This window comes from Neofelis nebulosa, chromosome 6, assembly GCF_028018385.1.
Source record: "Neofelis nebulosa isolate mNeoNeb1 chromosome 6, mNeoNeb1.pri, whole genome shotgun sequence".
In the NCBI taxonomy this organism is placed as follows: domain Eukaryota; kingdom Metazoa; phylum Chordata; class Mammalia; order Carnivora; family Felidae; genus Neofelis; species Neofelis nebulosa.
Genome location: NC_080787.1, coordinates 40,893,034 through 40,915,440, shown reverse-complemented (window position 1 = coordinate 40,915,440; position 22,407 = coordinate 40,893,034). Strand labels below are relative to the sequence as shown.

Below are 22,407 nucleotides of genomic sequence, written 5' to 3'. Positions count from 1 at the left end.
TACAGAAATGTGTTGCATTTCTATACACCAATAACGAAGCAGTAGAAAGATAAGGAATCAATCCCATTTATAATTACACCAAAAACCATAAGATACGTAGGAATAAGCCTAACCAAACAAGAAAAAGACCTGTACTCTGAATACTATAAAACATTGATGAATGAAATTTAAGATGACAGAAAAAAAAAATGGAAAGACATTCCATGATCATGATCATGGATTGGAAGAACAAATATTGTTAAAATGTCTATACTATCGAAAGCAATCTACATATTTAATTCAATCCCTTTCAAAGTACCAACAGAATTTTTCACAGAGCTAGAACAAGCAGTCCTAAAATTTGTATGGAACCACAAGACCCCAAATAGCCAAAGCCAATTTTGAAAAAGAAAAGCAAAGCTTGAAGCATCATAATTCCAGACTTTAAGTTATATTACAAACCTGTAGTGATCAACACAGTATGGTACTGGACCAAGAATAGATACCTATATCAACAGAACAGAATAGAAAACCTAGAAATGAACCCATAATTACATGGCCAATTAATCTTCGACAAAGCAGTAAAGAATATTCAGTGGGAAAAAGACAGTCTTTTTGACAAATGGTGTTGGGAAAACTGGACAGCAACATGCAAAAGAATGAAACTGGGCCACTTTCTTACACCATACACAAAAATAAATTAAAAATGGATTAAAGACCTAAATGTAAGACCTGAAACCATAAAAATCCTAGAAGAGAACACAGGTAGTAACCTCTTTGACATCAACCATAGCAACTTCCTTCTAGATAGGACTCCTGAGGTAAGGGGAACAAAAGCAAAAATAAACTATTGGGACTGCAAAAAAAAAAAAAAAAAAAAAAAAAAAAAAGCTTCTGCAAACTATCAGGAAACCTAAAGAATGGGAGAAGATATTTGCAAATGACATATCTGATAAAGGATTAGTATCCAAAATCTATAGAGAACTTCAACTCAACACCCCTAAAATGAATAATCCAATTAAAAATTGGGCAGAGGGCCTGAATAGACATTTTTCCAAAGAAGAAATATAGGTGGCCAACAGACACCTGAAAAGATGCTCAACATTACTCACTGTCAGAGAAAAGCAAATCAAGACTACAATGAGATATCACCTCACACCTGTCAGAAAGGCTAAACTCAACAGCACAAGAAATAACAGGTGTTGGTGAGGGTGTGGAGAAAGGGAAACCGTCTTGCACTGTTGGGAATGCAAACTTGTACCACCATTGTGGAAAACAGTGTGGAGGTTCATCAAAAAGTTAAAAATAGAACTACCCTATGATCCAGCAATGGCACTACTAGATATTTACCCAAAGGATACAAAAATGCTGATTAAAAGGGACACACTTGCACCCCAATGTTTATAGCAACATTATCTACAATAGCCAAATTATGGAAGCAGCCCACGTGCCCATCAACTGATGAATGGATAGAGAAGTTATGGTATATGTATACACAATGTAATATTACTCAGCCATCAAAAGGAATGAAATATTGCCATTTGCAGCAACATGGATAAGGCCAGAGAGTATCCTGTTAAGCGAAATAAGTCAGTCAAAGAAAGACCAATACTATATGCTCTCACTCATATGTGGATTTTAATAAACAAAACAAATGAGCAAAGGAAAAAGGGAGAGGCAAATCAAAAAACAAACTCTTAACTATAGAGAATAAACTGATGGTTATTAGAGGGGAGGTTGGTGGGGGGGATGGATGAAATAGGTGATGGGGATTAAGAAGGGCACTTGTGATGAGCAGCAGGTGATATATGGAAGTGTGGAATCACTATACTGTACACCTGAAACTCATATTACACTATATGTTAACTAACTGGAATTTAAATAAAACTTTAAAAAATAAGAATTACTTGAAGTAAAATTATCCGTATTGTAGTAAGGCAAAAAGTTGTTGTGTCTCTGAACTTTATGAATTCAATGAACTCCACAAATTTCTAAATCCAAAACACTAACTTTAACCATAGTGGGTTTTATGAGCTTACCAAATTATACACAATTTATTATGTCAATAGACATCTGGTTAGTAACTTAGTAAAAAATACTTAGTAAGAATTTCTAGAGTGAAGGAAGAAATGCAGCAGAATCACAAAGCACTTTTTCAGGGGATAAAAAACCGAGAGGGGGCCGAGTCTAGAAGTTCACTAAATGCCACATGATCAGTTTTGAAATCAGTCTAATTTCCTGCAACCTAGAAAAATTTTTGCATGTTTTGGTGCTTCATGTTTGACATTTTCGTAAAACATTTAAAACTAAGATCTGAATAAAACTTTATTATTTCACATGTCCTGACCACAGGCTTGCTGAAGTAGGTGAGAAGAAAAATGGAAGGTTTGCCTCCATATTGTGGAAGCAATGGTAGAATGAATTTCAGATTGAATTTGCAAAACAATTACAGAAGGATCATCTGTGTTTCCCAGCCTTTGAAAGCCTATGCCCAGAACTTAGCAAGCTGTACCTCTGTATTATTATATATCATATATATTCATCCCACAGTGCAACTACCCTCACCTTCCAACTTTACCCACTCTCCTATGAGCACATACCTTGTGGATTAAAGAAACCAGTCATCCAAAATACATTGGGCCTCCCCTCAAATATCCAAGTCGAAAACTGAGCGTTTCTTTCCAGAAGTTCAGTGAACCAGAAGCCCAGTGTGGATGAATCCCAGGACACTCTTTTCCAGATCTGAGGTATGCGAGCATCATACATGTTGTCCAGGGCGTCTCTCAAATTCTGAAAAAGGTAAAGTTAAAATATAAGAACAAGAGAAATCAGCAGAAGAGGGAAATGACAATTGAGATAATAGCTCACCTCACTCATAATGATTGTTCCCTCAATGGCCAATTTTAGATCACTCAAGCTACTGCGAAGTATTGAGATGACTTTTTGCATTCTGTCAATTTCTTGTCTCAGAAATATGTTCATTGAATTAAGATGTCCCATCTTGATCAAATGAGCCTTCACCTTAAAAAAAAAAAAAAGCATACAAGAAATGAATTTCTAAATTTCTTTTATCATCTGTTATTTCTCTTCCAATGATCTCTCCTGTCTCTGTTCTTTTTCTTCCTCTGGATATATCTCTACCAAATGGATTCTAAAATATCTTTTGCAGAACCAAACTTGCCATTAAATTCCCCATTTTCTGGGCCTCAAAAACTACTGTTCAACTAAAATGATTTTTATTTCCTATTGATTGTACTTAGTTGATAATTGGAAATGTACTTTAAAAAGCTGAAATAGAATTGTACCTTTTTTCCCTTTTAAATGATTAAGTACTAAGTGTCAGTTAAATATTCCTTTGCAATCTAACCTTTATAAGAGTACAGTTTGGAATATTTTTTTTCATAATGCTTACAGAGTTGTTATTAGAAATGTCACAGAAAGTTAATACAGACAAAATCTTTACAGAGCAGTTACCAATGAACGATTGGCTGCAGTGTCCTAAGATCACTGTTGCCTTGGCCAGGGCAACTAAAGAGAGCCTTTCCTAATCTAATCAATGAAAATATTTGACTTCGTGGGAGAGCCATTAAGCACCTGTCTTTTGTTATTTTTGGGGTATATCATTTATTGACCATTTTGAAGAGATCAATATAAAAGCATCTGGTTGTGGGAATAATAAAATATAACAATTATTGGAAAATAAGCCAATATATATACACATTTCAATCTAGTGTCCTATGCCCAAGAAAAGATTGACTGTGAGTCCTGGCAAGAGCTCATACAGAGATCTGAACCTTCTGCTGGCCACTATCAAAGAGATGCCAGTACATGAGGGGTAAGGATAGGCACATGGAGTGGGAGAGAATTTAGACTGATGTACCAGTCTGCAGAATCACCAGAAAGCCATTCAACTGTAGGTTCTCTGCTGGAGATGCCCACTGCCCCATCCTGAGTCATGGAATGTTAGAGACGATGGCCTTCAAGTTCATCTGTTCCATCCTTCTCATTTTACATGCTAGGTTTGCTAGCATGGTGCTAAAGTGTCCCACTGAGCAATGGACACCTCTGTTTTCCTGCAGTTGGGCCACTTCTAGTGGGTGAAGGATGAAAAGGGGAAGCACAAACTCAGGGAAGCAGTGGTATAAAAAGGAACAGCCTGGATGGGAATATCTGGGCAGGCAGAGCGAATGATATAAATCCCAGTCAAACATGCCAGTGGAGGTCCCTAACCCACTCACCATACCAACCTTCAGGTATTCTCTCAAATTCCTGGTTCTAGAACTTACATTTTTGCAGGCTCCACTGCCTCATTCTCAGCTCAGGCCCTTCAGCCTCCAGTGGCTGAAGAGCATATATATCACCCCCTTTAAATCACGACTACTGTGTAGAAATTCACACTGAAGGAGAAAGGAAATTATGGAAATACTTTTGCAACCCCCATATGTGGGAAATTAAGCCCAGGTATTGGCTACAACGTCAAATCAACAGGCCAGGTAGGTATTTTTTAGTATGCTAACAGCCTCAAACAAATTGCTTTACACTACTTACCGTTTTAAAGGAGAAACTTCTTTTGCAATAGAGTCAAGCTTAGGAAAAACTTAACTCTTGAAAATATAATTTTAGTACTGATTTTATTTTGAGTATGGTTATTGTTCCAGCTCCAAATTATCTTTTTATTAATAAGATGGAAGATTTGCTGCAGTCTTACATAGGATTTTCATTATATTTCTGGGACCAAGTAGTCTTTTCTTCAGTAATGTGGCTCCATTTTTACTATGAAAGTCAATAGTATAATTATAATTTATAAAATTCACTTCACAGCCACATTTTCAAGAACAAATCTCTTTCTTCAGTAAAATAAAGGACACTAAAAGGTAAGTGATCTTGAAAGAGGAAGCAGTTTTAGATGCCTCAGTACAAACTCCTTCCCATTTAGCAACCCACCTAATGACATCCCTCACACTCAGTTCCTGCTAGGATGTTGCCAGCACAGAGAACTCAGAGGAATGGCCCCAACCAACCCTGGACACCTCAAATTATCCCAAGATCTTAGAAGCCTCCTCTGGTATACCAGCCTGTGGTCTAGGCATCTAGAGTGAGTTTTATTTCACTTCCACATGCCAATTTTTAAAATCTCTGAAGGTAGGTTTTATGCCCCATCTGCCTTCTGAAGATCACTTACAATGGACCGTTGAAAGTATATTGTATCCATTAAAAAAATATTTCCTTCCCTTACTATATCTATCTCTATGTGAAGCAACTGATTTCAGTATCTTGGCCAAATGTCTTGGTACTTATCTACATAATGGAAACAAAAACTGTTTTAAGAGTGAAGAAAATGTTTTGTTTTGTTTTGTTTTGTTTTGTTTTGTTTTGTTTTAGTTTTGGGGGTACTCACTGCAGTGGGAAGCCTGTAGATCAAGGATCCTAAGGGCTCCCAGCTGACAAGTTCATTTTTCCCAGACTTGAGGAAGCAGGACAGAGTAGACACAAGACCACAGTTACACTAGCACTAGGGCATTAGCCTCTCACTTCTTGGTTGAAGAGCTAAACTTGACTCAGCCCCATCTGGGGCTCAGGTGAGGCTCTGCCCACCAGCAGTGAGGAGAGGACACTGAGAACAGCAGAGAGGAGGCCCTGGATGGCCAGAGGACACAACCCTGTCTTCTTGCAGGAAGAAGACCAAGTTGGAGGACTTTTCACAGAACTTTCAACCACCCAGAAATCTCACTATAGTTAGAGAGACTTTTTTTTTTTTTTAGATCAGCAATTCTCAAAGTGTGGCCTGGGACCCCTGAAGGCCCTGAGATCCTTTTGGGGGTCCACAAAGTTAAAACTATTTTCATAGTAATACTAGGATATCACTTGACTTTTTGACTCTTCTTCTCTCAGGAGTATACAGTGAAGGTTTCCAGGGCTACAGGACATGTAGTATCACAACCATGTGGATATGAAAATCCACCTGCCTTCTATTAAATGAGACATTAGAGAGATTTGCAAAAATGTAAAACAATACCATTATTCTCAATGAATATTTTTATCTTGGAAAACATAATTATTTTTGTTCATGTTTATTTATTTTGAGAGAGAGAGAGAGAGAGAGAGAGAGAGCGAGCGAGAGAGAAAGCATGAGCATGGGAAGGGCAGACAGAGAGGGAGAGAGAGAATCCCAAGCAGGCACCACACTATCAGCACAGAGCCCTATGTGGGGCTTGAACCCACGAACCAGGAGATCATGACCTCAGCGGAAATCAAGAGTCAGATGCTTAACTGACTGAACCACCCAGGCTCCCCCATACTTACTTTTTAATAAAAATGTTATTTATGTTAACATGTAATGGGGTTTATTACTCTTATTTAACAATAAACTAATACATATTTTTGAAATGTCTCCATTTAAATTCCTAATATATTAAATATCAGTAGTTATAACTCACATTAACAAAAGCTGTTTGGGTCCTCATTTTGTAAAGCGGTCTTGAGATTTTAAAAAAAAATTGAGAAAAACTTATCTAGATTAATAAGCAAACAACTGTGAGGTTCAAGAAGTAGAAAATTATTGCCATTCACACCGGGAGTGAATTCGTTTAAATGGTCTGCTTTCCTATTACCTGACTGGGAGGATTGTGAGACTACAAGGGACAAAAACAAGGGGTAAGTTCAAAGAATGGACAAAGCCTAGATGGGTAAGATATCTTGGTATCAAAAGACACAGGGATGGAGAAGGGTAGAGAAAAGGTGATTGAAAGAGAAAGTGGAGTAGAGGGTAATAAAGAAAAGTGCAGATCACAATTTGCAGGATGCCTGAGAAGGGGCAAGGAAGGGAAGGTCACAAGGGTAAAAGAAGGAGTTGCAAAGGAAGTGGAAATGAGCAGAGAGGGAGGTCCCAGGATCTCCCTCAACTTTGTGGAACCCGAAGATAGCCCTGTACACACCAGGGCATGGCTTACCTCATGAGGAATGTAGTCAGGAGGCAGTTTGCTCAGCATATCTTCAGATAATCTATAAACAATGGCTTCCCGGGTCTCTCCGACTCCCCCTCCACTCTCTTTGGGTTGAATGTTGGTAATTGTTTCAAGAACAGCAGAAGCAGTGTTACTCTGATACCTGATAAAAGAGTGAACTGTTCAGAATGTAGCAGGGAAATGTACCTTCAGAGATAATTATTAAAGCTAAAATGAACTGATACGATCACTTCAAGCCACACGGAGAAAAAGGAGGGGGGTGGAGGGAAGGAAACTTTATAATCAACCCACAGGAATGAAAAAAAATAGAGATTCATTCTGCCTGCTAACTATTGCCTCCTAACAAGACATGGTGAACATTACAGAAATGAAAGGGTCTCCATCTTCAGAGAAAGAGATTCCACAAATGTTCTTGGCAACCCAAAGCAGTACTATCCAATTTTGCTTGTCACTAACCTGCAAACCTCATGCTGGACAACCAACACACCTCCTTTTATTTTCTCCCACTTAAAGACTGGTCATAAGAATCTATAATTATATGGTAATTTGTTAGGTCAAAGAGAATCACTCATAATTCCTCTGTGAATTACAAATTATTAACATTTCATTGTGTTTTTTTTTCTGTTTTGTTTTCTCACTTTACCACTGGTTTTATGATTTCCAAAGTAATCTATTGGCATCCATCTGCTCCACCAGTCTAAAAATCCCACTCATCTTTAAAATCCATGTGTCCAGGGGCACCTGGGTGGTTCAGTCGGTTAAGCATCTGACTCTTGGTTTAGGTTCAGGTCATGACCTCATGGTTTGTGAGTTCGAACCCCACATCAGGCTCCATGCTGACAGTGTGGAGCCTGCTTGGGATTCTATCTCTCTCTCTCTCTCTCTCTGCCTCTCTGTCTCTCACAAGTAAATAAATAAACTTTAAAAAAGTAAATTAAATTAAATTAAAATCCATGTACCCAAATAAAGATTTACTATATACCAGGCACTGAGCTAGGTGCTAGAATATGGTGGTGAACAGGTTCCCCCCGCCCCACCTTGGTGCCTTTCTCTGTCTAGTGGAAGAGGGGTGTATTTGTCAATACCACTTTAATACCTGATGTGGAGGAACAGAATAGAATGCTTTAAAAGAGAATAGTCTGTGTCTCTCCCTTGTTTTTGTTCTCTCTATATCTCTTCTAGGTCAACCAGATGCTCTGAAGGCTACAAACCTAGTTTTTGTCTTGAAATGGCTGGGCCTAGGGGTGCCTGAGTGACTACGTCAGTTAGGCGTCTGACTTCAGCTCAGGTCATGATCTCACGATTCATGAGTTCAAGCCCCACATCGCGCTTTGTGCTGACAGCTCAGAGAGCCTGGAGCCTGCTTCCGATTCTGTGTCTCCTCTCTCTCTGCCCCTCCTCCCACTCATGCTCTGTCTCTGTCTCTCTCTCAAAAATAAATAAATATTTTAAAAATTAAAAAAAAAAAAAAGAAATGGGTGGGTCTGGACACACAGATGGTGTGTGTGCATCAGTGTGATATTAAAGTCAGTAGGATATTAAAGTCGCCTACTATTACTGTATTGCATTGTACTATTGTACTATTGCTGTATTGCTGTCAATATCTCCCTTTTGGTCTGTTAGTATTTGCTTAGGTGCTTATAAGTTGGGTGCACAAATATTTACCAATGTTATATCTTCTTGTTGAATTGACCCCTTTATCATTATGTAATGACCATCTTTGTCTTTTATTACAGTCTTTGTTTAAAAGTCTATTTTGTCTGATGTAACTACCCAAGTTTTCTTTCAGTTTCCACTTGCATAAACCATCACTTTCTGTTCCTTCACTTGCAGTCTGTGTGTGCTCTTACATTTGAAGGCAGCATAGATGTGTCTTTTTTTAATCCATTCAGCTACTCTATGTCTTTTTTTTATAATATGAAATTTACTGTCAGATTGGTTTCCATACAACACCCAGTGCTCATCCCAACAGGTGCCCTCCTCAATACCCATCACCCATCCTCCCCTCCCTCCCACCCCCCATCAACCCTCAGTTTATTCTCAGTTTTTAAGAGTCTCTTATGGTTTGCCTCCCTCCCTCTCTAACTTTCTATGTCTTTTGATTGGAGAATTTAGCCCATTTACATTTGAAGTAATTATTGATAGGTATGTGCTTATTGCTATTTTGTTAATTGTTTTCTGATTGTTTTGTAGTTCTTCCCTGTCCTTTTCCTCTTCTGCTCTCTTCTCTTGTGGTTTGATGACTTGCTGCAGTGTTATGTTTAGATTCTTTTCCCATTATCTTTTGTGTATCTACTACAGACTTTTGTTTTGTTACCATGAGTCTCACATATAACAGCCTATAAATATCGCAGTCTGTTTTATGTTGACAGCCAATAAGTAAATAAGGCCTTTTTCACAGGAAGACTGAGGTTGTGTTTTGGTCTGCTGCGTGTGCCATGCCTTGTGGGAGGAAGCCTATTAAGAACTGTCCTTCTAATTGTTTCAGTCCTGTGGGGCCCAGAAATGCAAGCGATCCTGGCCACTGGAGCTAGGCATGCAGGAATATCCTCTGTGTGGGATGTCTGCTGGCTTTAGCAGGGCCACAGAAAAGCGCTGGGGTTCGAATATCCCTAATAGCACTAGTAAGGCCAACCAGTGTCACCGTCCTTAGTGATAGTCCCAACAGGTCCCTGCCTCTCTAGCAGATGCCTTAAGATTAGCAGGTGAATCTCCTTCACATATGATCTAAGTGCTTTTCAAACTGCTGTTTTTTGCTCTGAATCAAGGGGTGAGTGAGTCTGCATAAGAGCCCTGTTCTTGAATCCCTACAGCCCTTTGGGTCTTTCAGACATAAGCCCCATTGGTTTTAAAAGCCAGGAAGTTTGGGGTCTGTCTCTCTGGTACAGGTCCCAACAGCTGGAGTACCTGAGGTGGGGCACAAACTCCTTGCTTCCCAAGGAGAAGCTCTGTATTTATGAGATCCCTCTCAATGATGTGTCACTGTGCCAGGGGCAGGGTTTTGGGTGAGACAAGATCTGTGCCTCTCTTATTCATCTCAATGTAGCTCTTTCATGCTTCATTGTGGAGCAGCTACTCAGTTTTCAGGTCTTTTTAAGAAGGAATTGCTTCATATGTAGCTGTAGATTTGGTGTCTCTGTGGGGGTAAGTTAGTTCAGGATATTCCCATGCTGCTATCTTGAACTGCCTCTTCCTGTGAATTCTATCTATCATCTATCATCTATCTATCTATCTATCTATCTATCTATCTATCTATCTATCGAAAGAGAGAAAGAGTAAGGCAGGGGCAGAGGGAGAGGGAGAGAGAATCCCAAGCAGGCTCCATGCAGACCCAACATGGGGCTCAATCCTACGACCCTGGGATCATGACCTGAGCCAAAATCAAGAGTTGGACACTCAACTGACTGGACCACCCCAGGTGCCCCAGCCTGTTACTTATTAAGTCACTAGGTTTGTTGCATTAATCAACATTCATTCATATCATCTATGTGATTTTAAAAACCTCAAACCAAAAATTTATTTTAAGGTATTTTTAGGAAGTTCTATGTGGCAGCTGGTAAAACCAAACACACACCTGTCCTGGAATAATGTGCCCACAACAAGGTCTCAAAGAATCCAACAGTTAATTTCCAACAGATTTGAGTTCACAATCAAAACTACTTACAGAAACCATGAAGAAACTAAACAAGAATTTTTATTCTGAGCAAGAGCCAGTAGAAACAACAGAAAGCAGAAACAAACCTACAAAGATCACAGATAATACATTTTCAGATGTATGTTACAAAGATGTTTTTATTATATCAGGGGGGGAAAAAAGGATGATTGATACTGCATGTATGTTAGCTAACTTGAATTTTAATAAAAATTTAAGAGGAAAAAAAGGATGATTTAAAATGTAAGTATGAAACAGGAAACTCTAAACATGAATAGCATAGAACCTCTGGAAATTTTTTAAAATATTAAAATTGAAAACCTGTATTAGTTTTTTATTGCTGCTAGAACAGATTACCACAAAATAAGAAGCTTAAAACAACATAAATTTATTATCTTACGGTTCTTTAGTTAATAAACCTGACATAGTACTCATTGGGCTAAAATCAAATTGTCAGCATGGCTGAGTTCCTTTCTGTAGGCTGCTGGGGAAGATCCATTTCCTTGTTCATTTGAGTTGCTACAAGAATTCACTTTCTTACTGAGGTCCCCAGTTCTTTGCTAGCTGTCAGGTGAGGGCCCTTCCTAGCTTCTCGAGGCCATCTGCATCCTTTGGTTCCTGGCCCCCTTCCTATATCTTCAAAGATCACAAAGGCAGGTCAAGTTCCTTTCTTGCTTTGTATCTTTCCCCCTGCTTCTATTTCATCTCTCTGACCCACTCTTCCTCCTCCATCTCCCACTTCTAAGGTTCATTTGATTAAATTGGACCTTTGATATTCTACAATAACATCCCCATCTCAAGGTCCTTACCCTTAAGAAAACCTGTAAAATCCTTTGTGCCACATAAGGTAACATATATACAGGTTCTGGGGATTGGGATGTGGATATCTTTGGGGGTCATTATTCTGCCCACCATAACAGTTAACAATGAGTCAAATAGCAGATTAGATTCAGCCAAATAAATAATTAGGAAACCAGAAAATAGATCTGCAGACATTATCCAGAATGCCACAGAGGGGAAAACAAACAGGAAATGTGAAAGAGAAGTTAAGAGACATATAGGATAGAGTGATACGTTCCAACATACATCTCAGGCAAGCTTCAGAAAGATAGAAGAGAGAGAATAAAAAAGATAATAAGGGGTAGAATAATGACTGGGAATTGATGAAAGACTTGAATCAATCCTCAAGTTCAGGAAATTCAATGCCTCCTAAGTAGGATAAACAAATAAATAAATAGAAATCATATGTAGACATATCACAGTGAAATTGTAAAACACTCAAAACAAAGTGAGTATCTTAAAACCAACGAGAGAGAAAAAAGATTATCTAGAAAGAAATGACAATTAGACTGATGGCCAATCCTCAACAACAGCAATGGAAGCCAGAAGAAAATGGCAGAGTGTGCTACATATGTTAGGATAAAATAACTATTAAACAAGAATTGTATACCAAGCAAAATTATCTTTCAAGAATAGGGGCGCCTGGGTGGCTTAGTCAGTGAAGCGTCCGACTTCAGCTCAGGTCATGATCTTGCAGTTTGTGAATTCAAACCCTGTGTCAGGCTCTGTGCTGACAGCTCAGAGCCTGGAGTCTGCTTCAGATTCTTTTCCCTCTCTCTCTGTCCCTCCCCTGCTCATGCTCTGTCTCTCTTTCAACAATAAATAAACACTAAAAAAAAAAAAATGAATGAACACAACACAAAAAATTTAAACAGACATTTCACAAAAAAAATCTATATTAAGGCCAATAAACACATGAAAAGATGCTCATTATTTACATAAAAAATGCAAATTAAAACCACAATGAGATAGGACTTCAGACTTACAAGAATGATTATAATAAAAAAGAGACAATAACAAGTGTTGGCAAGAATCAGAGAAACTTGAACCCTCATACATTGTTGGAGGGTATTGTAAAATGGTGCAGCCAAGTTGGAAAACAATTTAGTAGTTTCTAAAGATGTTAAGAATAGGTTAAACATATTATCCAATAATTATATTTCCAATTATCTATTCAAGAGAAATGAAAAGACATATCTACACAAAGACTTGTACGGGAATGTTCATGGCAGCAAAAAGTGGAAATTACCCAAATGTTCATCAGCTTTTAAATAGATAAACAAAATGTGGTATGTTCATATATTGGAATACTGTTTGACAATAAAAGCAATGAAGTACTGATCCATGCTACAACACGGGTGAGCTTCAGAAACATTATACTAAGTGAAAGAATGCATCCACCAAAGACCACATAGTATATGATTCCAGTTACAGGAAATGTCCAGAAAGGCAAATCTATAGAGACACAAAGTAAATAAGTGGTTGCCTAAGGCTGAGTGGGGGTGGTAGTGAGAACTGATTACAAATGGACATTTGTGATAACATGGATGGACCTACAGGGTATTACGGTAAGTGAAAGAAATCAGATGGAGAAAGACAAATACCATATTTCACTTACATGTGGAATCTGTACTTACATGAGGAATCCACTTACATGAGGATTCTTTTCAGGGGTGATGGTAATATTCTAAAATTAGGTGGTGGGTGATAGTCACAGAAGTTTGTAAACTTAATAAAAATAATTGAATTGACCACTGAAAATGAATCAATTTATGATAGGCAAATTGTAAGTCAATAAGGTGCTCTTTTGTTTGTTTGTTTTTACAAAGGAGGGCAAAATAAGACACTGAAGGAAACTCTAAAGGATACACTTCAGAAAAGATAATTATTCTGGTGGAAGGTTTGTGGTAGCAAAGATTGGGTGAATGCATGGGCAAATGTAAACATGATTATGGCATAAAACAATAATTATATTTTTAATTGTGGGTTTATAAAACAAAAGATAAAATTAAAATACTGGGGTGCCAGGGGGTGAGTAACTATAGTTAAAATTACCTAAGAGATTTTTATTGAGAGGAGGGTAAAGATACTAATTAAAAAATTTTTTGATGTTTATTTATTTTTGAGAGAGAGAGAGAGAGAGAGAGGGAGAGAGAGAAACACAGTACAAGCAGGGGAGGGGTAGAGAGAAGGGGAGACACAGAATCTGACCAAAGCAGGTTCCGGGCTCTGAGCTGTCAGCACAGAGCCTGACACGAGGCTTGAATCCATAAACGTTGAGATCATGACCTGAACCGAAGTCGGATGCTTAACTGATTAAACCACCCAGGTGCCCCAAGATACTAATTTTACATTTAATTAATATTGGATGTTAAAATTTCTAGGGTAACCAGTAAAAAAATAGAAATAGTACATAAATTCCAAACTAGCACAGGGATAAAAGTAGAATGAAAAAAATTCATATTCAGCAAGAAGTCAAAGACAAGGAAGATGGAGCAAAATATAGAAATGGTGGTGCAAAATAAGCAACATTTTATATTTTATACACATGTTATAAATACTCATGTATTTAACAATCAGTTTTTTTTTAAATAACAAGTGTACAAAGATGTATGTACAAGGCTGTTTGTAATGGTATCTGTAATAATAAATCCTGGTAAAGCCCTATAAAAATCTATACAGTCAGTAAAAATGTGATGTAGCTCTCTATTAATTGGTAAGTTGAGGTTATTGAATTGAGATTACGGAATGAAATAGCATGGTACATTCTGTTTTATGAAACATTCTGTTTTATACTCCACTGTATACATATGCCTCATCAATCAATAGTCACTTAGGTTGGTTCTATATCTTGGCTATTGTAAATAATGCTGCAATTAAAATTATTACTCAGCCATAAAAAAGAATGAGATCTTGCCATTTGTGATAACGTGGATGGACCTACAGGGTATTATGATAAGTGAAAGAAATCAGATGGAGAAAGACAAATACCATATTTCACTTACATGTGGAATCTAAAAACACAAAACAAAACAAAACAGCAGAAACTGACGCATGAAAAAAGACAACAGACTGGTGGTTGCCAGAGCAGAGGGGGTTGGGAGGATGGGCAAATTGGGTAAAGGGGAGTGGAAGGTACAGGTTTCCAGTTATGGAATGAATAAGTCGCGAGGATGAAAGGTATAGCATGTGAATATAGTCGATAGGATTGTAACAGCGTTGTATGGTGACAAATTGTAGCTACACTTGTGGTGAGCAAGGCATAATGCATAGAGTTGTCAGATCACTATGTTATTGTAAACCTGAAACTAATATAACATTGTGTGTCAACTATACTTCGATTAAAAAAAAAATAGCGTGTTACAAAAACCTAATATTCTGTTAACATTGTGCATGTAAGCATGGAAAAGATCTGGAAGGGTATTTTTATAGTGGGATTTTTGTATGAGCTTGTGCTGTGATTATTACTTTCTGCTTTCTACAATGTTTGTTTTTCTCAGTAAGAAAGTATGATTTTTTATAATAAAGAGTATTAAGACCATTTTCATTTTGAAAATGAGAAAAAATAAGCCCCCAGATGCAAAGCCCACCATGGACTCAACAGAGATGAATCAGTGACAAATGTCTGAGGTTCATTGAAACGCATCTTACAAATCCCTAGTAATCTTTGTGCCCCACCAGAAAGGCCCCCTTCTACCTTTCCTCACAGCATTTGGAAAGAAAGAATTACACCTTTCTCTTTTTCATCTCTAGCATGAATTGTGCAAATTTACTCACTAAGGAGCTACTGCTAAAATTACCCAGGCTTCTTTGCTTATGAAAAAGCCACATCTTGTGTCAACAGAGGAAATTCTATTCAGCTAGCCTTTAATTCAATTAGGAAATCAGCTGAAGAGTGAAAGAGAGGCTGTGTCTTTAGAATTTTCTTTTTTTAAGGTTTTTAAAAATATTTATTTATTTTTGAGAGAGAGAGAGAGAGAGAGACAGAGTGAGAGTGGGGGGAGGGGCAGAGAGAGAGGGAGACACAATCTGAAGCAGGATCCAGGCTCTGAACTGTCAGCACAGAGCCCAATGAGAGGCTCGATCTCATGGACCAGGAAATCATGACCTGAGCCAAAGTTGGATGCTCAACTGACTGAGCCACCCAGACTCTGCAAGAATTTTCATTTGATTAGCAGGTAGAATAATGCATCTGGCCCCAAATGTACATATCCAAACAACTGCATCCTTTCCAAAAGTTGTGGCTAAGGTAAATACATCTGCCACTATGCTCTATGAGCTGGACTTACAGTCAGCTACAGTGATTATGAGGGTTCTTTGTCAAACCCAGTGAATGTTTGTAACCCAACCAGAGTTGGTGTATTAACTCCATATTACCTTTAAACATATGAGTTTCACAATAAGGGCCAATAAGGTAAAAGCTGATGTTGAATAAAATTAAATGAAAATTGATTTTGTATAATTTTACACAGAATTTAAAATTCATTTTTGATTATTTTTTGATGAGCAACCTCTACTCAGCTGTTGGGAGTTTTAGAATATCCTCCCAAAGACATTCATTTAAAAAGTTGAAAGATGACCAAATCAGGCACACACAAAATTGAACATGTATATTGGTAATTAAAAATTCTAGTAAGATGGGACAAAAAGCACTTGCAACTCATTCCTGAATTTTGAAGTATGGTGCTATCCCAGTTTTTAAAAGTCATATAAAGTATAAGATACAAGTAACTCCTAAGGGGAAAACCTATGAAAATAGCTAATGTGACAACAAAATGGAGTCATCAAAAGTCAAGGATCCACATATTATTATACACAGTTCTCAGAAATGTAAACTTCTATGTGATTTATATTCTAGCATTAGATCTTATTCTAGCATTAGATACAGTAAAGACAGACAATGTTGGCAGACTGCTGTGTTAAAGAAGATGTAGGTATCACTGTCACTGTCTCACTGAGGGCTGTGAAACTCCAAGCAAGTCTGGATAACATGAAACCTCTGGCTTTATCATAATCTCCACATATCCATATTTCTGCTGACTCCCAGGACTCCCTGTTAGTTAAATCAAACAGTTCCAAAACCCACCTCATTGTTCCCATTCTCCCTTCGCCCCAGTCTGTCCCATCTCCTTTTAACAATATCAATGTCTTCACCCAGCTGCTGATCTACAGACTTCAGAGATAGTCTCCACCTGATGCCACTCTCCAGCTCTTCTTGGTTTCCAAGGCCTATTTCCACATCACTTCTAGCATCCATCTAGAAATTTCCAGCATCTTCATGGTGCCCCACATCTTGGAAAAACAGTCTCTGCATGTGCATCAGCCTCACGGTTAGGCTGCTCCTTTCTTGAATCCCCTCTCCACCACGCTCCAGACTCGGGTGGACTTGGTCCCGCACACATAGCACACGCACACACTTTACACCGTCATGCCCCTCCTTGGACTGCTCCTCCATGTATGTGCCCTAAGCTATGCATTTTATTTTCACTATGCTCAATCATTTTATTTTTTTAATTTTTTAAAAATTATATATATTTAAGGTGTACAATTTTGATGACTCGATATCTGTATACGCCCTTTACTGCTCATTATCTTCCTCTTTCCTTGCGCTGTCTTTCTTGTCCCCAGGGCTACAGTCCTTTCCTCCCTAATCCTACCCTCCCCTGAGAACTCCTGCACATTCATTGAGTCACAGCTCAGAGGAGGCCTCTCTCGATAGCTTAACTTTAATACCTAAGCTGCAATTTACTGCTCCTTCGCCTTTGTTCTCATAGCATTGTGTGTGTGTGTGTGTGTGTGTGTGTGTGTGTGTGTGCTATATAATCCTGATTTTAGAGTCTGTCATGTTGTATTACATAACCATTTGCCACTCATTTATTTTCCCTAATACATGATGACCTCCAAGGGCAAGGACTGCATTTTACTAATCTCTGTATCCTGAGTTGGCTACCAAGTAAGTTCTCAATAAATATTTGTTTGTTGAATTCAGGCCAATTGGCTTGACTTTTATTAAACCTCAAATGTAAAGGAGAGCAATTCTCCAATATTTAAAGGGCATGAAAATTTAATTATTTGTTTCTTCTTATGGTAAAAGCATAGTAAATTATCATTATCACTTCCTGGCACGTTACCTACTATCATTACCTACTTCCTGGCACGTTTCCACATACAAAGGGAAACGTATATAAGTCATACGCTCTCAAAACACAGGAGAATCAGAAAGACATCATTTGAGGGTAAAGGACAACTGTTTTCAGTATGATATTTAAGCACAGATCTTTAAAGGTTGAGGAGAATAAAACCACAGTAAATTTCCATTCACACAACAAAAATCAGAGTTCATTCTTTGTGCCTGTTCTAACTCCAAACAAAACAAGGGAAAGACCTCCTATCTGTGATTCTCAGGAGCTCTTGGCTCACCTCCAGTCTGTTGCCTCTTTGGAAATACACTCTGCACCAGAGGCTGAGTGCCAACAGTGGACACCACTGCAGACATGACCATCATGCTCTTGGCCGGCACTGGCCATGTTCACCAGTGCTCCAGGGAGGGGCCAATGGATATGTTACTGCGGCTAGATCTCGCCTAAGAAGTCATTTTCTCGGTGGGTGATTTCATTTTTTTTTTTTATGAGGTGATATGAAAATAGTCCTCAGGACATGGATGTGGGTATGAAGTCCTGAAAAGCTGACCCATTTTGCAGAAGAGCTAGACAAGATCTCCAGATCACCTCCCCACCACATATTTTATGAGGCACAGGATGCCAGGGCTGTACAACTCACATTTCTTTATCCACAATGTGATTTTATGCTTGCTGAGTGAGGAAAGGCAGAAGCTTAGTTAGCTAGCTATTATGGAGAACTGTGAATATCTCTATATGCCTCAAAAGCCTTTCAGGCTTTCAGGAAAACAGTCCCTATAAATGTTCTGAGAAGAACGAGAACTATAATACTCCAAGAGCTTTGGTTCCAAGTTACTTCTAGAAGAAAATTTCTCTTTGGAGCTAAGTATGGGAAGAAGCTCATATTGGTCTTGTAGCTTGGTGGTTTGGGGCAATTGTCTAGGTCACCCCTGTTGGGTGGCAGTCGGGGTCTTGGCTAATAAAAATGCAAAACAAATGCAAAACAGAACTGTCTATAAATAAGCAATTAACCATCTAATGAGATATTAGTGCACTATCACATCCAAATCAGCCTACGTTCATATACATCTTTGCATATGAGATAACAATAAACATACATTTTTAATAAAAATCTGAAACTCGAATTTCAGCTAATGCCAAAAGGAATACAATTAAATTCATCCTGCATACAAATGAATATAAAAGTTGTAATAAGACATCTGATAAATTTCAGAAGGTAGAAAAATATGCATAATCGTTAATGAGAAAAAGAGCGAAAATAAATAACAGTTTCTGACATTGAGATAGTTGAATTTGCAGAGTCCTTGGTAGCTTATAAATCTAGATAATAAAATGTGAATAAACTATGCATTTTTATGGTTTCTGTCGCCAAGGTATCTAAGCTCTTGGGAAAGATTTTACTTATTTTAAAGCATTTATTCAGCTGTATTTCCCACCCACCCTCCTCAGGGATCCTGCATTCTTAAGGAAGAGAAAGAATCATTATCTCTTTTTGCAAATTTCTCTCTTCTCTCAAATTTGTGGATGCTAACTTCAGAGTGCAGATTCTATAAGCAGGGACATAGAGTTCCCCACCATGGCCCAATGACAGCCCATGAGCTCATCTGAAAGAGTACTGTTGAACAGGGTGCACAACCAGATAAACTGATCAGGATTCTTCTAGCTGGGGACATTCACACAGATTGCTCACTGTATCTTAGAGAGTCCACCCCCCTCTTGTACCTTCGAGTATTATTTCTGTACAAATACCTTGAAACTTCTCACCTGGGCTCCAATCCACGTTTCTTCCCCACTCTGACATCCCTTGGTCTTTCCTAATTCAACACACCCAAACAGGACTCTGCAATGTCCCCTCGAATGCACTCCTGTTTCAAACTCCACCACCATCCCAGCCACCAGACCAGAAATGTCAGGGGAGGCTTCAATTCCTTCTTTCATTTCACGCAGAACTTGGGAGAGTCACTTCTTGCTGGAATGGGAAGGGTGGCCTTAGGAGACCAGGGGTAGGTTTTAGCTGAGAAGCTTCATTTGCTATTGCTTACTGCCTCCTGGTGGCTGGTGAGGGAACAGCGAGGGGTTGGAGTGCAGCTCTCCAGGAAGGTCCGCTCAAATGTCTACAACCCCAGACACCACATATTTCAGAGCCCAGAGGAAAGAAGAATCAAACCTAGGGCAAAGCTCATCCAGAGACTAAGAAAATGACCAAGCGCAGAGCTACTATCTGAGCAGGAACCAAAAATGGACCACAGTCCCTGGGAGGAGGAGTAGAGGTGTGAGTGGGGAAGACCCTAGGGCGGACCAGGTGGGAAGTTAAGAATGAAGAGGGATCAGGGGAGGAGGGCCACAGGTCTTACAGGCCAACTAGTTGTCTAGGAGATTTAAGGCAGAGGCCCAGCAGTTTCTACTTGACCTCACTCAGTGAGGTGTGATGAGAGACTGCAAGATCCTGACACTCGATTTTGGGAAAAGATAGCTGAGGCATCTATAGCATGCCTGCCAGTGATGGCATATAGGCCTTTGGACAGAGTGGTAAAGAGAGCTGCCAAAAGACACAGAAGGCTCGCTGTGCTCTCTACCCCTCAGATAGCAACGAATGGATGAAAACGACACACGATTCTCTCTACTCACTAAATCGTACCAGTCTCCATCGGGACGTGTCCTGCAGCTTTGCTCTACCCTCTCCATCCTCTCATCATCCCTCATCTCAGCCTGCGTCAATCCACATCCAGATTTATCCACAGGGTCTCCAAGACAGTCTCAGTCTAAGTAGCCTCCAAATATAGGGAAACGTATTCCATTTCACTCAAAATAAGAGAATACAAATTAAAACTATGCCGAGATACCATTTCTCACTTGTCATATTGGTGAAAATTCAGAAGCTTCGCCCACACTCTGTTGATGAGGCTGTGAAGAAAGGGCCTCGTCATGTTGTTGGTGAGAGTGAATAGCCCTATGGGAGGGGGGTTGGCAATATTTACTAAGCCCTGATACAGCAACTCTACCTGTACCAAATTACCCTAAAAATACATCTCCAACCACACGAGAAACCAGAACCATGAGATCATTAATTGAGGAATTATTTGGGGTAGCAAAATATTGGAAGCAACCTAAATGCACACCCATAGGAGAATGGATGAATAAACTATTATACATGTTAACAATGGAGGAGCATGCAGGTGTAAAAAAAAAAAATAGTGAGGAAGACATGGGAACATAGAATGGAGTGATTACAAGATACATTTTTAATTGGAGAAGACAAGACACAAAATTATATATATATATATATATATATATATATATATATATATAGTATGACAACTTCATTTAAGAAAAAAGGTAATAAGAACATATGTGTATCTATGTATGAGAAAAAAGAAACAGGGACGATAACCCAGAAACGAATGCATTTGCTTGCCCATAGAGGAAAGGGGAAATGGGTTGGAAAGGTGTGAGAATACCTTATTATGTAGTTGTGACTTTCAAGCCATGCCTGTGTCTCACATATTTAAAATAACCAACAAGGAGGGACAAAAACTCAGTGTAATATGAACAGAAACAAATGAATGTACCTATCTACCTAACTGATAGCGTAACCACACAGAAAAAAACAATCTGAGTGAGTTTTGAATATAGTACTCTGACAACCTCAGCTGGATGTATTCTAGGGACAAAAAGAACTGCAAAGAAATCTTGACCTCCACTTAATACATTTGTTGTTGGTAGTGGTATTGGTGGAGTGATTCGGAGCAAATGAGTAAATATATTGAACTTCCTGGGAACCAGAGTTCTTCCCATGGGAGAAAGGAGATAACAATACCGAAATGAGGGAAGACAAGGAAGAGACATGAGGTGAACATTTGGAATTGGAGTTATTAGTATTAGCTCACGATGTTTTTAAAAGTGCTTATTTCTTAGCTCTGTCCATTGAGAGGGGTTACAAGTGCGCGCACGCACACACACACACACACACACACGCACAGAAATAGATGTGGTCACATACAGATGTAACTGTAGATATATAAATATACAAAAATATACATACAGAAAGAGAAAATGCAAATGGTACAAAATGTTAACGATTGGTGACTCTGGGTGAAGGGTCTGTAGTGTTGACTGTACTTGCAACTTTTCTGCGGGTTTGTAATAGTTCAAAATAAAAAGTCAAGGGAAAAAAATCTCTACCATCGTCTCCCATCTGGATTACATTTTAGTTGCACTTCTCTGGACCTTTTCTTCTTCTTCTTCTTCTTCTTCTTCTTCTTCTTCTTCTTCTTCTTCTTCTTCTTCTTCTTCTTCTTCTTCTAACATTTATTTATTTTTGAGAGACAGAGAAAGAGCATAAGCAGGGGAGGAGCAGGGAGAGAGGAAGACACAAAATTTGAAGCAGGCTCCAGGCTCCGCGCTGTCAGCACAGAGCCCAATGCGGGGCTCGAACCCACAAACTGTGAAAGCATGACCTGTGCCAAAGTCGGATGCTTAACCGACTGAGCCACCCAGGTGCTCCTGGACCTTCTCTAGTTCTCGTTTATCTTTCTTGAGAGCTGACGGCCCAAACTGCCACAGTCATATGGGTAAGTCAGGATGAGATGATTTCAACCCTGCTTTAATATATATTCCTTGGCAGAATCCTACACAGCGCCCAACAGGATCCGATTCTCTAGGTACCAGCTTTAAATGACTCCTTGGACTCTTGCCAAGGATGAAATCAAAGTTCAGAGTCCTCATACGTGAGCCGCTTCAATTACTAATTGACAAGTGCCATTTTTCTGCCCATTCACATGAACTCATGAGCTATTTCTAAAGACCATTCCCGTTCATTAGATTCTTCACA

General features: G+C 38.8%; 1 protein-coding gene across 3 annotated transcripts in view; it reads right to left on the bottom strand.

Annotated features, from left to right (window-relative positions):
- Positions 1-22,407, bottom strand: part of DNAH8 (dynein axonemal heavy chain 8) — a 335,701-nt gene that overhangs the window by 18,715 nt on the left and 294,579 nt on the right. For all 3 annotated transcript variants that reach the window (XM_058733804.1, XM_058733802.1, XM_058733803.1), the window contains 3 exons: positions 6,930-7,086; positions 2,848-3,000; positions 2,580-2,769 (listed from right to left, as the gene is read on the bottom strand). In XM_058733804.1, coding sequence (XP_058589787.1) covers positions 2,580-2,769; positions 2,848-3,000; positions 6,930-7,086 — 500 coding nt within the window. The remainder of the gene's footprint in view (positions 1-2,579; positions 2,770-2,847; positions 3,001-6,929; positions 7,087-22,407) is intronic.